Source organism: Gigantopelta aegis, chromosome 9 (genome assembly GCF_016097555.1).
Source record: "Gigantopelta aegis isolate Gae_Host chromosome 9, Gae_host_genome, whole genome shotgun sequence".
Taxonomy (NCBI): domain Eukaryota; kingdom Metazoa; phylum Mollusca; class Gastropoda; order Neomphalida; family Peltospiridae; genus Gigantopelta; species Gigantopelta aegis.
The window spans coordinates 77,458,478-77,476,148 of record NC_054707.1 but is presented as its reverse complement, the minus strand read 5'-3'; the positions used below and the strand labels follow the sequence as shown (position 1 = coordinate 77,476,148).

Here is a 17,671-nt window from a genome sequence, read left to right as displayed (position 1 = left end):
GAAATCATAACATATAGTGTTCTATTTCAAATCACTGCCTAAACCAACACATTTTAATATTTTGCACTTTTTGTTGGTTATATTTTGTGTCCAGTCAATCTTGCACTGAACCAATCAAAACACCACTAACATACACCTACATGTACCAACATGATTTGAAATGACAACACAACAAATACTTTTGAATCCCCTTAGATCTACCAATAAAAACAAAATAGTGTACGAGAGGGAGGGGTGGGGAGGGGTAGCCAGGGCCAACTGTAAAGTCTTCCATTCAAGCTATACTTGCATATTTTGAAACTGGCATTGTGGTTAAGCCATAAGGCTGGTATGTACTGGGTTCACAGCCCATTACTGGCTCCCACCCAGAGCGAATTTTGACTCAATGGGTGTAAGACCACTACACCCTCTTCTCTCTCACTAACCACTAATAACTAATCTTCTGTCCTGGACAGCCATTCCAGATAACTGAGATGTGTGCCCAGAACAGCATGCTTGAACCTTAATTGGATAGAAGCACGCAAATGAGTATAATGAGTAATGCAGATTATGAAAACTATGAAAAGATAACCAGGGCCAGTACTTATAAAATTTTAGACTCTAGACTCAAATCTTTAATGATGTGACTGTCACATGCATGCTGTTTTGTATGGCATTGTTATGATGTTAAACTCTCAGACTTTATAAGCATTAGGCCAGAAAAAATTACAAACTATATACAATATACAAATAATTTATTATTTATTTGAATAAATGTAATGAAAAAGGAATAGAAATATAATCAAAACATTTTTATCAAAATAATCACGATATGTAAAAAGTATATACATGTTCATATGTGAAATATTTATTGACTAAACAAAAATATGTGCTAACAACTTATATCATTTACAATTACAACAATTATCAAAATGTGCGTAGAATTAACAAATAATATAGCGTCTTAAACAGACAAACTTATTTGAATACTTTGTTCAAATCATAAATATTTTTCATATGACACAAACCATGATGTAAATCTGTATACGTTCTAACAATCTCACTTGCAGATGACATATCTCTTATAGTCTGGACAAACTCATTACAAAGATGAATTCCTGAAGGCTTCCAAAGTCAATGAGAGAAAAATAATCTATCAGTCTTCGAAATAACTAAATTATGATGCTTGCAAATGTTTTGTATGGAAATTAAATAACTTGTTTGAGAGTTCAGAAAGGAAACAATTTATACATAGATGTTTTTATTTTGTTGTGTGTATGTGTGTGTGTGTGTGTGCTGTGCATGTACATGTTGGTGTTGATGGATGGATGGATGGATGGATGGATACATGTAAGATTATATGGTATGCAAGATATAGGTGTATGCATGCATTGTGTATGTGTGTGTGCATATAAAGTGGCAAGTAAATATTTCTTAATCCATGGTGAGTTTGTGTATAATATCCAAAAAACAAACCTAAATGCAACAAATAGTACACAGACCAAAATGCAGAACGTTTAATATAAAAAAAAACGAGAAGGTCTTCATAGTTTTGGCTAATCATTTCAACATGTGCCACTTGATGTTATATTGTGTTAACAAGTGAAGGGTGAAAGGGAATAACCTACATGTGTGTGTATGCTTTCCAAACAGATGGTCACTATCACAAAGGTTTCATATATCAAAATCACAATGACAATCAAATAAAAACCTATAATTATGGTAGGCCATGGTTGCCGAATTGTAAACATTAAAATTTAAAAATATCAAATTACCAAAGAGTGACATCACAGGTTATTCCCGTGGAAGCTATAATTGTTTTTATAGTTTTTATTTATAAATTATAAATATAGGCAAGACAAAACAGTCAATCATTTGTGTTTATGGAAACCAGAGGAATCCCCAAAATACAACTTAAAACATTTTTTTTTTTTTAAAGAATCACAATTGTTTTGTTTTTAAACAGATATGCTGCCTTCCCGGAAATTAGTTTTGCCAATAAGGGCATTGATAACCACACTGTCACCATTCCTAGAATCCTGGACAGCTTTTTCTAGAATCTCTCTGATTTTGTCTTCATTTGTTTTGTCCAGCCTGTAACCTTTTCCTCCATATCCTTTAGATACGATGTCATAGTCACAAAACTGAAAGGAAAGAGGTCCCTGAACATGTATAAGATAAATAACCATATTAAAAAAAAAAAAAAAATTCAGTTTAAATTTATTAATAAATATTTCACTTTAACTATTAACTGCAATAGCATTTAACTTATTTCTTTACAATAACTGTGTTTAAACATGTTAATAAAATTAATATATTTATTAAATTAGTATGATTAAAAAAACAAACAGAAAAAGGAAAAGCATTTTTATTCTCAGTTTTGGATGGATTACTTTTGAGTTAAATTCCATGAATCTAATTTAAAAAAAACAAAAAACAACCCTACACGACCCCCCCCCCCCCAAAAAAAAATCCTCAACAAAATATAAATGGACAATGTGTGTGTGATGTGTTAAATAAAGCACCGTATACAGATGTTATTATTTACTGATGGTTAACATGATGGTACTCACAGACAATGTGTGTGTGATGTGTTAAATAAAGCACCGTATACAGATGTTATTATTTACTGATGGTTAACATGATGGTACTCACAGACAATGTGTGTGTGATGTGTTAAATAAAGCACCGTATACAGATGTTATTATTTACTGATGGTTAACATGCTGGTACTCACAGACAATGTGTGTGTGATGTATTAAATAAAGCACCGTATACAGATGTTATTATTTACTGATGGTACTCACAGACAATGGTGTGTGATGTGTTAAATAAAGCACTGTATACAGATGTTATTATTTACTGATGGTTAACATGATGGTACTCACAGACAGCTTGCAGGCAACTTCTGTTTTGAACATGGGTACTTGTTCTCTGGCAATCTGCATCCAGCAGGCATCATTACCAATCAATGCTATCACAGGTGTCTGGAAAACAAAATCAAACATTTCTTTTTAAGTACAAGTCTGCAGAATGCATGAAAGTCGGATTTATAAAACTGAGAAAAACTTTTAATGATTCCCATTTTCAGAAATACTTGATATTTTAAATTGGTCCTCCCCCCAATACCCACTTGTCCTAACATTTCGAAAAGCTAAGACTAAAATTAAGTACTGAAAGAAAAGTATCCAATTATAATATTCATTTGGAAAGGAAAGAAATGTTTTATTTATCGACACACTCAACACATCTTATTTATGGTTATATGGCGTCAGACATATGGTTAAGGACCACACAGATATTGAGAGAGGAAACCTGCTGTCGCCACTTCATGGACTACTCTTTTCGATTAGCAGCAAGGGATCTTTTATATGATTCACCATCCAATATTCATTTGAATGCTCTTTCAGCAACAAGGTAACAAGATGAGATTAAAATATGAAAAGAAACGTCATATGCCTGATAAGTATTATTCGTCCAACTAAGGTTTTAAAAATGCTATAATTCTGAAGCGCTTCCCTGCTACCTCGATCATCTGTCCATGGATTAGACAACCATTCACAAAGTCTCTGTTTAAACGAAAACCGCCCAGAAAAACTAATTCTAAATGCATACGTCTGTTTTCAATCTAAAGTTTGTGATGGTACCGAAGCATATTGGCTCACAGTGTCTGGTTAAGAATTTGACTTGATCTGGTCTTGGAAAATGATACCATTTGTCATATCTTTTTTGTTTGCCAATGTATTCATTCAACATAAAATGTCCTTAAGTGACGAGTACACTATCAGACATATATATATATATATATATATATGATTCCGTACTATTGTATAAACTATACAACAGATTAAACCTAAAATTAAATTAACAAATTCTTTAGATGTATCAGTCAATGCCATATGATTAAAATAATACAAAATAATTCTGAATTATTTGAACACCTACCTTGTGTCGTGTGAATGTATCAATCTCGGCAATGCTGTATCCTGACGAACCATCTCCATAAATTATCCACACATCACTGTCCGGGCGACAAATTTTAGCTCCAAGAGCAAACCCTCCACCCACTCCTAGAGTGCCAAAGGCTCCTGGATCCAACCATCGAAGAGGACCCCGAGGTCTGTAACAGATTATTCCAATTAGATCATGTAACATAAAACAATATCTCGCTATCTCGGTTATAATAAACAAAGTCCGTCTCAACCACCATGAATGTTGTTTTTGTAAATAATTTCGGTTTGGTTTGATACAAAAAGAAAGTAAAGATGTTTTGGAACTAACAAAAATAAATTAGTTTTGTGTGCATTAAAAAAAAAAAATGGTTCAGAAATAACTAGAACTTTAAGAAAACAATATTTACTACGTTAAGGGCACCATGTTGTTTTATGAACTGTTTTATTACATCATAGTCATGGGACACATGCTTATATTGCAAGGCCCCACCAGTCCATAAATCAAATTAATGTTGAAAGACGCTCACTGGGGGCACAGACAATGACTTGTGCCCGAAAATGTTCCCCAAATGAGAATAGTGGTTGCTAATCTAATACTAGGACTACCAGATAACTGGTTGTTTTAATGATTTTTGTCATTGGACAGTTGAAGATACTAAGCTTATAAAATAATTACACCATTTGGTTGAAAGGAATGGCAGAAACAAGGTTGTTTTACTAACAAAAATGTAAAGGGGTCAGATGCACTCTTTCGGTAGGAACTTCACCAGCCTACCCTGTATTGTTACTGTGTGATATCCATACTTAGCAGAATTGGGATATTTTAAACAGCTCCATCCCACTGATATGGTCAGGTTGTCACAATTCCTCAGGAATTGCTTTCCAGACCTAAGCACTGCCAAAAGTAGAGCATTACATACATTTGTAAAAAACGAAGTTTGTTTTGTTTAACGACAGCCCTAGAGCACATTTGGTAATTTTTACATAGTCTAAGAGGAAACATGCTTCATTTTTATATGCTCTTTTTCCACAGACAGAACAGCACATACCATGGCCTCCGATATATTAGTCGCGGTGCACTAGTTGGGACAAGGAAAAATATAATCACAGAATGTGTCTATTGAGGGTGTTTGATTCTGTGACCAAAGTGCGAGACCCCACACCTATATTTGTGGCAGTATTAAAGTCAGCGAAGTCTGCAAAGTGATACCAATTTGACGAACCCAAGGTAATTATTTACCTGAGTATGTAAGCTGCAGTTGCAACAAAGTCGCCGCCATCGGCAACCAGGATGCTGTTGTCTGACAACACGTCTTCGAGAGTCATCAGAATCTTCAGTGGGTTCAAATGAACGTCAGTCAATTCTTCAGCTTTTGTCCTGAAATCAACGTAATTTTGTGCCGGCTGCCATTTTGCCTTTTTATAGAATACTCTCCAATCTAACAATGTCATAACGTGTTATGATATAAAAGCAGTCGTGATGATGTCATATGAATTATGTCACATATTTCGGACATTTCCACTCATCTTAAAAGAGTATTCCATGAAAAAGTAAAATGGCAGACGGCGAAAAATTGCATGCTTTTTGTCACGGGAGATCTTTGCGAAGTCAAGATAGGAGACATGTTTATCATATAGTATGTGGAATCTGTGTCATTGCAATGGTTTTTTTTCAAGATTTCTGTTTGAACAAAATGTGGGGGAAATCTAACGGTAATTGAAGGTTTATTGTAGTTGTTAACAAGGTGGTACAGACTTTAAATAAGATAGCAGAGCATTTGGCAATTTTCTGTGTTAGTTACTGAAGCAATTTCATCACATATCCCTATGCACATTGTTATTGCTGTACACATTACACTGTCATCATAGAATAACAGTCTAAATATAAAACCTTCTTTGTGTTTCAACATGCTTACTTGTTGGCCTCCACTGTTTGGTTATCTCTGTCCATTAACAACTTCAACCAATCAGGATCACATTTGTAACCATGGAGACCATAAACCAAATCCACAATAAACTTGCCAACATCTCCCTGAATGGCAAGGGTAGGCTTCCAGAACATATCTGAATTCTACAACAAATAGTATATGAGAAAGAGTAAAATATTAATGTTCAATGCATGAAACATTGCATGCTAATTTACAATAATAAATACTGATTTAGGTCTCACTACACAGTTGACTTCCGGGTGAGAGTTTATTCATCACGGTCCACTATAGTTCCTAATTGTAACATGTTATGGTTCACATGTATGTTTAATGGTAAGCCTTCTGGCTGTATTTTGCCCATGTTATTTTGTAATATTGAGCATTGACCTTTTGGGACATGGGTGTATAGCGCAAAAGACATCAGGAGTAAATCGGTTAATAAACTCCCTGTTCGGACTGGTATTACAGACAGATATAGCAAAAAACTGAGACAGAAATGTTCTCAATTTTGGAGTCAAAATAAATGCTTATATAATGTATGTTCACAATGGTGTATGTTGTTAGTGCCAATGAGAACCCGTTCTATTGGCAATCTTCATTTGAAGTTGGGCAATTTAACATGGGTTTCAATGGCAGATGATATCTGTGTAGTGAGACCTTATTTTTAAAAACAATAATAAATGTTCATTAACACTTTGATTTTTAGAACAATTATAAACATTTGGCAGAAAATACAATGCCAAAATGCAAATAGCAGAGAGAGAGAGAGAGTGAAAGAAACAGAGATGCAGAGAGAGAGAGTGAAAGAGACAGAGAGATACAGAGAGAGAAAGAGATAGAGAGACACAGAGAGAGATACGGAGAAATACACACAGAGAGAGAGAGACAGACAGAGACAGAGATGGAGAATGGTTGTATGTAGGGACTCTTTGAGGTGTTACATATACAAAAACTGTTACATACAACCTAGACCAAGTTTGATAATCATTCCAGTACACTATCACACTATTTTATCCAAAACACATACAAAGCAGTTGTTAATATACAGTTATATGTATTTGTCTACTGGATTTTATATACCTTATACAGTTGATCTTTATCCCTGTTGACAGCAATAATCTTTGATCGCCGATTGAGAACTTTACCGTAACCAAGTCGGAAATCACAAACAGCACCTAAAATAACAATTTGAAAATACTCATTACAATTATTGTCTAAAATTGAAATTGACAGTAAAACAGAGAATAGACTGCATACATTCTCAGTAACTGTAAACATTTCAAAGCACTAACCTGCTAGAATGACAACATCGGCATCCTTGAGGGCATCACGGCGTCGCTGTCTTGCTTGAATGGTGCTATCTCTTCCTAACAAACCGCGTGACATCCCTCCCAGAAAACAGGGGATACCAAGAGTCTGTGAAATGGAGAAAACCCGAGGTGTTTTTTTCTCTCAAACAAGTGTAGGGGGGAGTGCACTTGTTTGAGGACAGGTAATGTGCATAAGAAAAATAATAACACAATAGAAATCCAGTAGAAATGTGTGTGTTGTTTATTATATTAAAAAAATTACATTTCATAAAAATTTGCCGAGGTCATCATTAAATAAACAACCCAAAAAACATGTCTGCTGTAACCTAACTCAATTTGGTATAATTGTTTTTATTATAATTTTTTAATATATATCATTGAAACAAAAATGAAATAGAAATAATAGGATTTTAAAATACACAGTAATCATGTTGCCAGAAAAACAAACCAAAAAACAACAACAAAACCCCCCAAAAAACGACTTAAGAATATGTCTATTAAATATTTATACAATAGTTATCAATGTTTTATTTATTAATTTGAAACAAAACATAAACACAACAGTACTAGTTTGTATTACAGTATAAAAACACAAAAAGATACTCAAAGGAACATAAATCATTAAAAAGAAATAGTTCTGCTTGTACTTGGCATTAGTAATAGATATCATAGTGAAATGACAGCTTTATTAGTACTACCATCGTTACCACTGTACACTTTGTTTTTTCCACTATACCTCCAGAGCTTTCCTCAATTCATCGGATGGAACTGGTGGCAGTGTTGCCTGGCTGCCCAACAGTATCACAGGCTTTTTGGCTTTAGACACGATTTCTATACTCTTCTGAACTACAATGATAACATAAATTGATTCCCATAACTTGGAAAACAAAATTAATATCTTCTTTCCTAAGGAAATCTACCTCACTCTGTCCAAATTAAATATTCAACTTATTTTTTTTTTAAATGAGTGACTCAAAATACTTTACTAAGTCCTATAAAATAGATAAAAAGTTTTGACCATGATAGACTTAATACATTTATTTACTGTTTTAGTTTAACACAACAAGAAACTTTTGATGTCCAAAAATATTCTTTAACACCCAACAAAGTGATTTATTTTCCCCCAGAGAAAATGGTAGAAATAGCAATCACCTTGAGACTGGGTTGCTATAGGTCGTTGTACAGGAAGTGGCGATTTGTCTCGTTCTTCAAATGCCCCAGCAAATAGATTGTTCAGATGGTTTTGAAGGTACCTGCAAACAACAATTAACACCACATTAGCAAATAGTGGATTAAAGTAGTTCACTGCTGTTTTAAAAATCCAAAACACACGACACAAAAAATTGCATGTACATGTATTTTGTGAATTTACATATTAAATGATATAGAGTTTGGGAATTGTTTTATTCCCTAAGCGAGAGCAATGGGTATAAAACAATTTCCAAACAAGTTTCATAAAAAATTGTATGGCACTCCTGTAAATGTTAAATATGATTTAGACAATGTGGGTGATGAACTACTAGGCCTATATGTATTTATTGTAGACAATGTGGGTGATGAACTACTAGGCCTATATGTATTTACTGTAGACAATGTGGGTGATGAACTACTAGGCCTATATGTATTTATTGTAGACAATGTGGGTGATGAACTACTAGCCTATATGTATTTACTGTAGACAATGTGGGTGATACTACTAGGTATTTATTGTAGACAATGTGGGTGATGAACTACTAGGCCTATATGTATTGGATTCTATTTTGTAGACAATGTGGGTGATGAACTACTAGGCCTAGGCCTATATGTATTTATTGTAGACAATGTGGGTGATGAACTACTAGGCCTATATGTATTTACTGTAGACAATGTGGGTGATGAACTACTAGGCCTATATGTATTTACTGTAGACAATGTGGGTGATGAACTACTAGGCCTATATGTATTTACTGTAGACAATGTGGGTGATGAACTACTAGGCCTATATGTATTTACTGTAGACAATGTGGGTGATGAACTACTAGGCCTATATGTATTTACTGTAGACAATGTGGGTGATGAACTACTAGGCCTATATGTATTTACTGTATGATGTACTAGGCCTATATGTATTTACTGTAGACAATGTGGGTGATGAACTACTAGGCCTATATGTATTTACTGTAGACAATGTGGGTGATGAACTACTAGGCCTATATGTATTGTAGACAATGTGGGTGATGAACTACTAGGCCATTTACTGTAGACAATGTGGGTGATGAACTACTAGGCCTATATGTATTGGATCTGGTCTCATGTATTGTAGACAATGTGGGTGATGAACTACTAGGCCTATATGTATTTATTGTAGACAATGTGGGTGATGAACTACTAGGCCTATATGTATTTATTGTAGACAATGTGGGTGATGAACTACTAGGCCTATATGTATTTACTGTAGACAATGTGGGTGATGAACTACTAGGCCTATATGTATTGGATCTGGTCTCATGTATTGTAGACAATGTGGGTGATGAACTACTAGGCCTATATGTATTTACTGTAGACAATGTGGGTGATGAACTACTAGGCCTATATGTATTTATTGTAGACAATGTGGGTGATGAACTACTAGGCCTATATGTATTTATTGTAGACAATGTGGGTGATGAACTACTAGGCCTATATGTATTTACTGTAGACAATGTGGGTGATGAACTACTAGGCCTATATGTATTGGATCTGGTCTCATGTATTGTAGACAATGTGGGTGATGAACTACTAGGCCTATATGTATTGGATCTGGTCTCATGTATTGTAGACAATGTGGGTGATGAACTACTAGGCCTATATGTATTGGATCTGGTCTCATGTATTGTAGACAATGTGGGTGATGAACTACTAGGCCTATATGTATTTACTGTAGACAATGTGGGTGATGAACTACTAGGCCTATATGTATTTACTGTAGACAATGTGGGTGATGAACTACTAGGCCTATATGTATTTACTGTAGACAATGTGGGTGATGAACTACTAGGCCTATATGTATTTACTGTAGACAATGTGGGTGATGAACTACTAGGCCTATATGTATTTACTGTAGACAATGTGGGTGATGAACTACTAGGCCTATATGTATTTACTGTAGACAATGTGGGTGATGAACTACTAGGCCTATATGTATTTACTGTAGACAATGTGGGTGATGAACTACTAGGCCTATATGTATTTACTGTAGACAATGTGGGTGATGAACTACTAGGCCTATATGTATTTATTGTAGACAATGTGGGTGATGAACTACTAGGCCTATATGTATTTACTGTAGACAATGTGGGTGGGGTGATGAACTACTAGGCCTATATGTATTTATTGTAGACAATGTGGGTGATGAACTACTAGGCCTATATGTATTTACTGTAGACAATGTGGGTGATGAACTACTAGGCCTATATGTATTTATTGTAGACAATGTGGGTGATGAACTACTAGGCCTATATGTATTGGATCTGGTCTCATGTATTGTAGACAATGTGGGTGATGAACTACTAGGCCTATATGTATTTACTGTAGACAATGTGGGTGATGAACTACTAGGGCCTATATGTATGTTTACTGTAGACAATGTGGGTGATGAACTACTAGGCCTATATGTATTGGATGAACTACTAGGCCTGGTGTCATTTATTGTAGACAATGTGGGTGATGAACTACTAGGCCTATATGTATTGGATCTGGTCTCACTGTAGACAATGTGGGTGATGAACTACTAGGCCTATATGTATTGTAGACAATGTGGGTGATGAACTACTAGGCCTATATGTATTTACTGTAGACAATGTGGGTGATGAACTACTAGGCCTATATGTATTTACTGTAGACAATGTGGGTGATGAACTACTAGGCCTATGGCCTATATGTATTTATTGTAGACAATGTGGGTGATGAACTACTAGGCCTATATGTATTTATTGTAGACAATGTGGGTGATGAACTACTAGGCCTATATGTATTTACTGTAGACAATGTGGGTGATGAACTACTAGGCCTATATGTATTTACTGTAGACAATGTGGGTGATGAACTACTAGGCCTATATGTATTTACTGTAGACAATGTGGGTGATGAACTACTAGGCCTATATGTATTTACTGTAGACAATGTGGGTGATGAACTACTAGGCCTATATGTATTTACTGTAGACAATGTGGGTGATGAACTACTAGGCCTATATGTATTTACTGTAGACAATGTGGGTGATGAACTACTAGGCCTATATGTATTTACTGTAGACAATGTGGGTGATGAACTACTAGGCCTATATGTATTTACTGTATGATGAACTACTAGGCCTATATGTATTTACTGTAGACAATGTGGGTGATGAACTACTAGGCCTATATGTATTTACTGTAGACAATGTGGGTGATGAACTACTAGGCCTATATGTATTTACTGTAGACAATGTGGGTGATGAACTACTAGGCCTATATGTATTTACTGTAGACAATGTGGGTGATGAACTACTAGGCCTATATGTATTTACTGTAGACAATGTGGGTGATGAACTACTAGGCCTATATGTATTTACTGTAGACAATGTGGGTGATGAACTACTAGGCCTATATGTATTTACTGTAGACAATGTGGGTGATGAACTACTAGGCCTATATGTATTTACTGTAGACAATGTGGATCTATGTCTGATGAACTACTAGGCCTATATGTATTTACTGTAGACAATGTGGGTGATGAACTACTAGGCCTATATGTATTTACTGTAGACAATGTGGGTGATGAACTACTAGGCCTATATGTATTGGATCTGGTCTCATTTACTGTAGACAATGTGGGTGATGAACTACTAGGCCTATATGTATTTACTGTAGACAATGTGGGTGATGAACTACTAGGCCTATATGTGTATTTACTGTAGACAATGTGGGTGATGAACTACTAGGCCTATATGTATTTATTTTGTAGACAATGTGGGTGATGAACTACTAGGCCTATATGTATTTACTGTAGACAATGTGGGTGATGAACTACTAGGCCTATATGTATTTATTGTAGACAATGTGGGTGATGAACTACTAGGCCTATATGTATTTATTGTAGACAATGTGGGTGATGAACTACTAGGCCTATATGTATTTACTGTAGACAATGTGGGTGATGAACTACTAGGCCTATATGTATTTACTGTAGACAATGTGGGTGATGAACTACTAGGCCTATATGTATTTATTGTAGACAATGTGGGTGATGAACTACTAGGCCTATATGTATTTACTGTAGACAATGTGGGTGATGAACTACTAGGCCTATATGTATTTACTGTAGACAATGTGGGTGATGAACTACTAGGCCTATATGTATTTACTGTAGACAATGTGGGTGATGAACTACTAGGCCTATATGTATTTACTGTAGACAATGTGGGTGATGAACTACTAGGCCTATATGTATTGGATCTGGTCTCATTTACTGTAGACAATGTGGGTGATGAACTACTAGGCCTATATGTATTGGATCTGGTCTCATGTATTGTAGACAATGTGGGTGATGAACTACTAGGCCTATATGTATTTACTGTAGACAATGTGGGTGATGAACTACTAGGCCTATATGTATTGGATCTGGTCTCATGTATTGTAGACAATGTGGGTGATGAACTACTAGGCCTATATGTATTGGATCTGGTCTCATGTATTGTAGACAATGTGGGTGATGAACTACTAGGCCTATATGTATTTACTGTAGACAATGTGGGTGATGAACTACTAGGCCTATATGTATTTACTGTAGACAATGTGGGTGATGAACTACTAGGCCTATATGTATTTACTGTAGACAATGTGGGTGATGAACTACTAGGCCTATATGTATTTACTGTAGACAATGTGGGTGATGAACTACTAGGCCTATATGTATTTACTGTAGACAATGTGGGTGATGAACTACTAGGCCTATATGTATTGGATCTGGTCTCATTTACTGTAGACAATGTGGGTGATGAACTACTAGGCCTATATGTATTGGATCTGGTCTCATGTATTGTAGACAATGTGGGTGATGAACTACTAGGCCTATATGTATTTACTGTAGACAATGTGGGTGATGAACTACTAGGCCTATATGTATTGGATCTGGTCTCATTTATTGTAGACAATGTGGGTGATGAACTACTAGGCCTATATGTATTTACTGTAGACAATGTGGGTGATGAACTACTAGGCCTATATGTATTTACTGTAGACAATGTGGGTGATGAACTACTAGGCCTATATGTATTTACTGTAGACAATGTGGGTGATGAACTACTAGGCCTATATGTATTTACTGTAGACAATGTGGGTGATGAACTACTAGGCCTATATGTATTTACTGTAGACAATGTGGGTGATGAACTACTAGGCCTATATGTATTTACTGTAGACAATGTGGGTGATGAACTACTAGGCCTACTAGATGCCTATATGTATTTACTGTAGACAATGTGGGTGATGAACTACTAGGCCTATATGTATTTACTGTAGACAATGTGGGTGATGAACTACTAGGCCTATATGTATGTAGACAATGTGGGTACTGTAGACAATGTGGGTGATGAACTACTAGGCCTATATGTATTTACTGTAGACAATGTGGGTGATGAACTACTAGGCCTATATGTATTTACTGTAGACAATGTGGGTGATGAACTACTAGGCCTATATGTATTTACTGTAGACAATGTGGGTGATGAACTACTAGGCCTATATGTATTTACTGTAGACAATGTGGGTGATGAACTACTAGGCCTATATGTATTTACTGTAGACAATGTGGGTGATGAACTACTAGGCCTATATGTATTTACTGTAGACAATGTGGGTGATGAACTACTAGGCCTATATGTATTTACTGTAGACAATGTGGGTGATGAACTACTAGGCCTATATGTATTTACTGTAGACAATGTGGGTGATGAACTACTAGGCCTATATGTATTTACTGTAGACAATGTGGGTGATGAACTACTAGGCCTATATGTATGTGGGTGATGAACTACTAGGCCTATATGTATTGTAGACAATGTGGGTGATGAACTACTAGGCCTATATGTATTTACTGTAGACAATGTGGGTGATGAACTACTAGGCCTATATGTATTTACTGTAGACAATGTGGGTGATGAACTACTAGGCCTATATGTATTTATTGTAGACAATGTGGGTGATGAACTACTAGGCCTATATGTATTACTACTGTAGACAATGTGGGTGATGAACTACTAGGCCTATATGTATCTGGTCTCATTACTGTAGACAATGTGGGTGATGAACTACTAGGCCTATATGTATTTACTGTAGACAATGTGGGTGATGAACTACTAGGCCTATATGTATTTACTGTAGACAATGTGGGTGATGAACTACTAGGCCTATATGTATTTACTGTAGACAATGTGGGTGATGAACTACTAGGCCTATATGTATTTACTGTAGACAATGTGGGTGATGAACTACTAGGCCTATATGTATTTATGTAGACAATGTGGGTGATGAACTACTAGGCCTATAGACTGTAGACGATGTGGGTGATGAACTACTAGGCCTATATGTATTTACTGTAGACAATGTGGGTGATGAACTACTAGGCCTACTAGGCCTATATGTATTTACTGTAGACAATGTGGGTGATGAACTACTAGGCCTATATGTATTTACTGTAGACAATGTGGGTGATGAACTACTAGGCCTATATGTATTTACTGTAGACAATGTGGGTGATGAACTACTAGGCCTATATGTATTTACTGTAGACAATGTGGGTGATGAACTACTAGGCCTATATGTATTTACTGTAGACAATGTGGGTGATGAACTACTAGGCCTATATGTATTTACTGTAGACAATGTGGGTGATGAACTACTAGGCCTATATGTATTTACTGTAGACAATGTGGGTGATGAACTACTAGGCCTATATGTATTTACTGTAGACAATGTGGGTGATGAACTACTAGGCCTATATGTATTTACTGTAGACAATGTGGGTGATGAACTACTAGGCCTATATGTATTTACTGTAGACAATGTGGGTGATGAACTACTAGGCCTATATGTATTTACTGTAGACAATGTGGGTGATGAACTACTAGGCCTATATGTATTTACTGTAGACAATGTGGGTGATGAACTACTAGGCCTATATGCATGTACTGTAGACAATGTGGGTGATGAACTACTAGGCCTATATGTATTTACTGTATATGTGGGTGATGAACTACTAGGCCTATATGTATTTACTGTAGACAATGTGGGTGATGAACTACTAGGCCTATATCTGGTCTTTACTGTAGACAATGTGGGTGATGAACTACTAGGCCTATATGTATTTACTGTAGACAATGTGGGTGATGAACTACTAGGCCTATATGTATTTACTGTAGACAATGTGGGTGATGAACTACTAGGCCTATATGTATGTGGGTGATGAACTACTAGGCCTATATGTATTTACTGTAGACAATGTGGGTGATGAACTACTAGGCCTATATGTATTTACTGTAGACAATGTGGGTGATGAACTACTAGGCCTATATGTATTTACTGTAGACAATGTGGGTGATGAACTACTAGGCCTATATGTATTTACTGTAGACAATGTGGGTGATGAACTACTAGGCCTATATGTGTAGACAATGTGGGTGATGAACTACTAGGCCTATATGTAGACAATGTGGGTGATGAACTACTAGGCCTATATGTATTTACTGTATGAACTACTAGGCCTATATGTATTTACAATGTGGGTGATGAACTACTAGGCCTATATGTATTTGTGTAGACAATGTGGGTGATGAACTACTAGGCCTATATGTATTTACTGTAGACAATGTGGGTGATGAACTACTAGGCCTATATGTATTTACTGTAGACAATGTGGGTGATGAACTACTAGGCCTATATGTATTTACTGTAGACAATGTGGGTGATGAACTACTAGGCCTATATGTATTTACTGTAGACAATGTGGGTGATGAACTACTAGGCCTATATGTATTTACTGTAGACAATGTGGGTGATGAACTACTAGGCCTATATGTATTTACTGTAGACAATGTGGGTGATGAACTACTAGGCCTATATGTATTTACTGTAGACAATGTGGGTGATGAACTACTAGGCCTATATGTATTTACTGTAGACAATGTGGGTGATGAACTACTAGGCCTATATGTATTTACTGTAGACAATGTGGGTGATGAACTACTAGGCCTATATGTATTTACTGTAGACTATATGTATTTACTGTAGACAATGTGGGTGATGAACTACTAGGCCTATATGTATTTACTGTAGACAATGTGGGTGATGAACTACTAGGCCTATATGTATTTACTGTAGACAATGTGGGTGATGAACTACTAGGCCTATATGTATTTACTGTAGACAATGTGGGTGATGAACTACTAGGCCTATATGTATTTACTGTAGACAATGTGGGTGATGAACTACTAGGCCTATATGTATTTACTGTAGACAATGTGGGTGATGAACTACTAGGCCTATATGTATTTACTGTAGACAATGTGGGTGATGAACTACTAGGCCTATATGTATTTACTGTAGACAATGTGGGTGATGAACTACTAGGCCTATATGTATTTACTGTAGACAATGTGGGTGATGAACTACTAGGCCTATATGTATTTACTGTAGACAATGTGGGTGATGAACTACTAGGCCTATATGTGGGTGATGAACTTTACTGTAGACAATGTGGGTGATGAACTACTAGGCCTATATGTATTTACTGTAGACAATGTGGGTGATGAACTACTAGGCCTATATGTATTTACTGTAGACAATGTGGGTGATGAACTACTAGGCCTATATGTATTTACTGTAGACAATGTGGGTGATGAACTACTAGGCCTATATGTGTGTAGACAATGTGGGTGATGAACTACTACTGTAGACAATGTGGGTGATGAACTACTAGGCCTATATGTATTTACTGTAGACAATGTGGGTGATGAACTACTAGGCCTATATGTATTTACTGTAGACAATGTGGGTGATGAACTACTAGGCCTATACTGGTACTGTAGACAATGTGGGTGATGAACTACTAGGCCTATATGTATTTACTGTAGACAATGTGGGTGATGAACTACTAGGCCTATATGTATTTACTGTAGACAATGTGGGTGATGAACTACTAGGCCTATATGTATTTATTGTAGACAATGTGGGTGATGAACTACTAGGCCTATATGTATTTACTGTAGACAATGTGGGTGATGAACTACTAGGCCTATATGTATTTACTGTAGACAATGTGGGTGATGAACTACTAGGCCTATATGTATTTACTGTAGACAATGTGGGTGATGAACTACTAGGCCTATATGTATTTATTGTAGACAATGTGGGTGATGAACTACTAGGCCTATATGTATTTACTGTAGACAATGTGGGTGATGAACTACTAGGCCTATCTCATGTATTGTAGACAATGTAGACAATGT

The 17,671-nt window shown here is 36.0% G+C and overlaps 1 protein-coding gene across 1 annotated transcript in view; it reads right to left on the bottom strand.

The window, feature by feature from the left end:
- Positions 1 to 728: 728 nt before the first annotated feature.
- Positions 729 to 17,671, bottom strand: part of LOC121381878 (2-hydroxyacyl-CoA lyase 2-like) — a 32,831-nt gene continuing 15,888 nt past the window's right edge. Inside the window, exons 8-16 of the mRNA XM_041511267.1 lie at positions 8,323 to 8,423; positions 7,907 to 8,016; positions 7,153 to 7,276; positions 6,941 to 7,035; positions 5,849 to 6,003; positions 5,173 to 5,310; positions 3,925 to 4,099; positions 2,868 to 2,966; positions 729 to 2,123 (exon numbers count right to left, since the gene is read on the bottom strand). Coding sequence (XP_041367201.1) covers positions 1,938 to 2,123; positions 2,868 to 2,966; positions 3,925 to 4,099; positions 5,173 to 5,310; positions 5,849 to 6,003; positions 6,941 to 7,035; positions 7,153 to 7,276; positions 7,907 to 8,016; positions 8,323 to 8,423 — 1,183 coding nt within the window. The 3' untranslated portion in view covers positions 729 to 1,937. The remainder of the gene's footprint in view (positions 2,124 to 2,867; positions 2,967 to 3,924; positions 4,100 to 5,172; positions 5,311 to 5,848; positions 6,004 to 6,940; positions 7,036 to 7,152; positions 7,277 to 7,906; positions 8,017 to 8,322; positions 8,424 to 17,671) is intronic.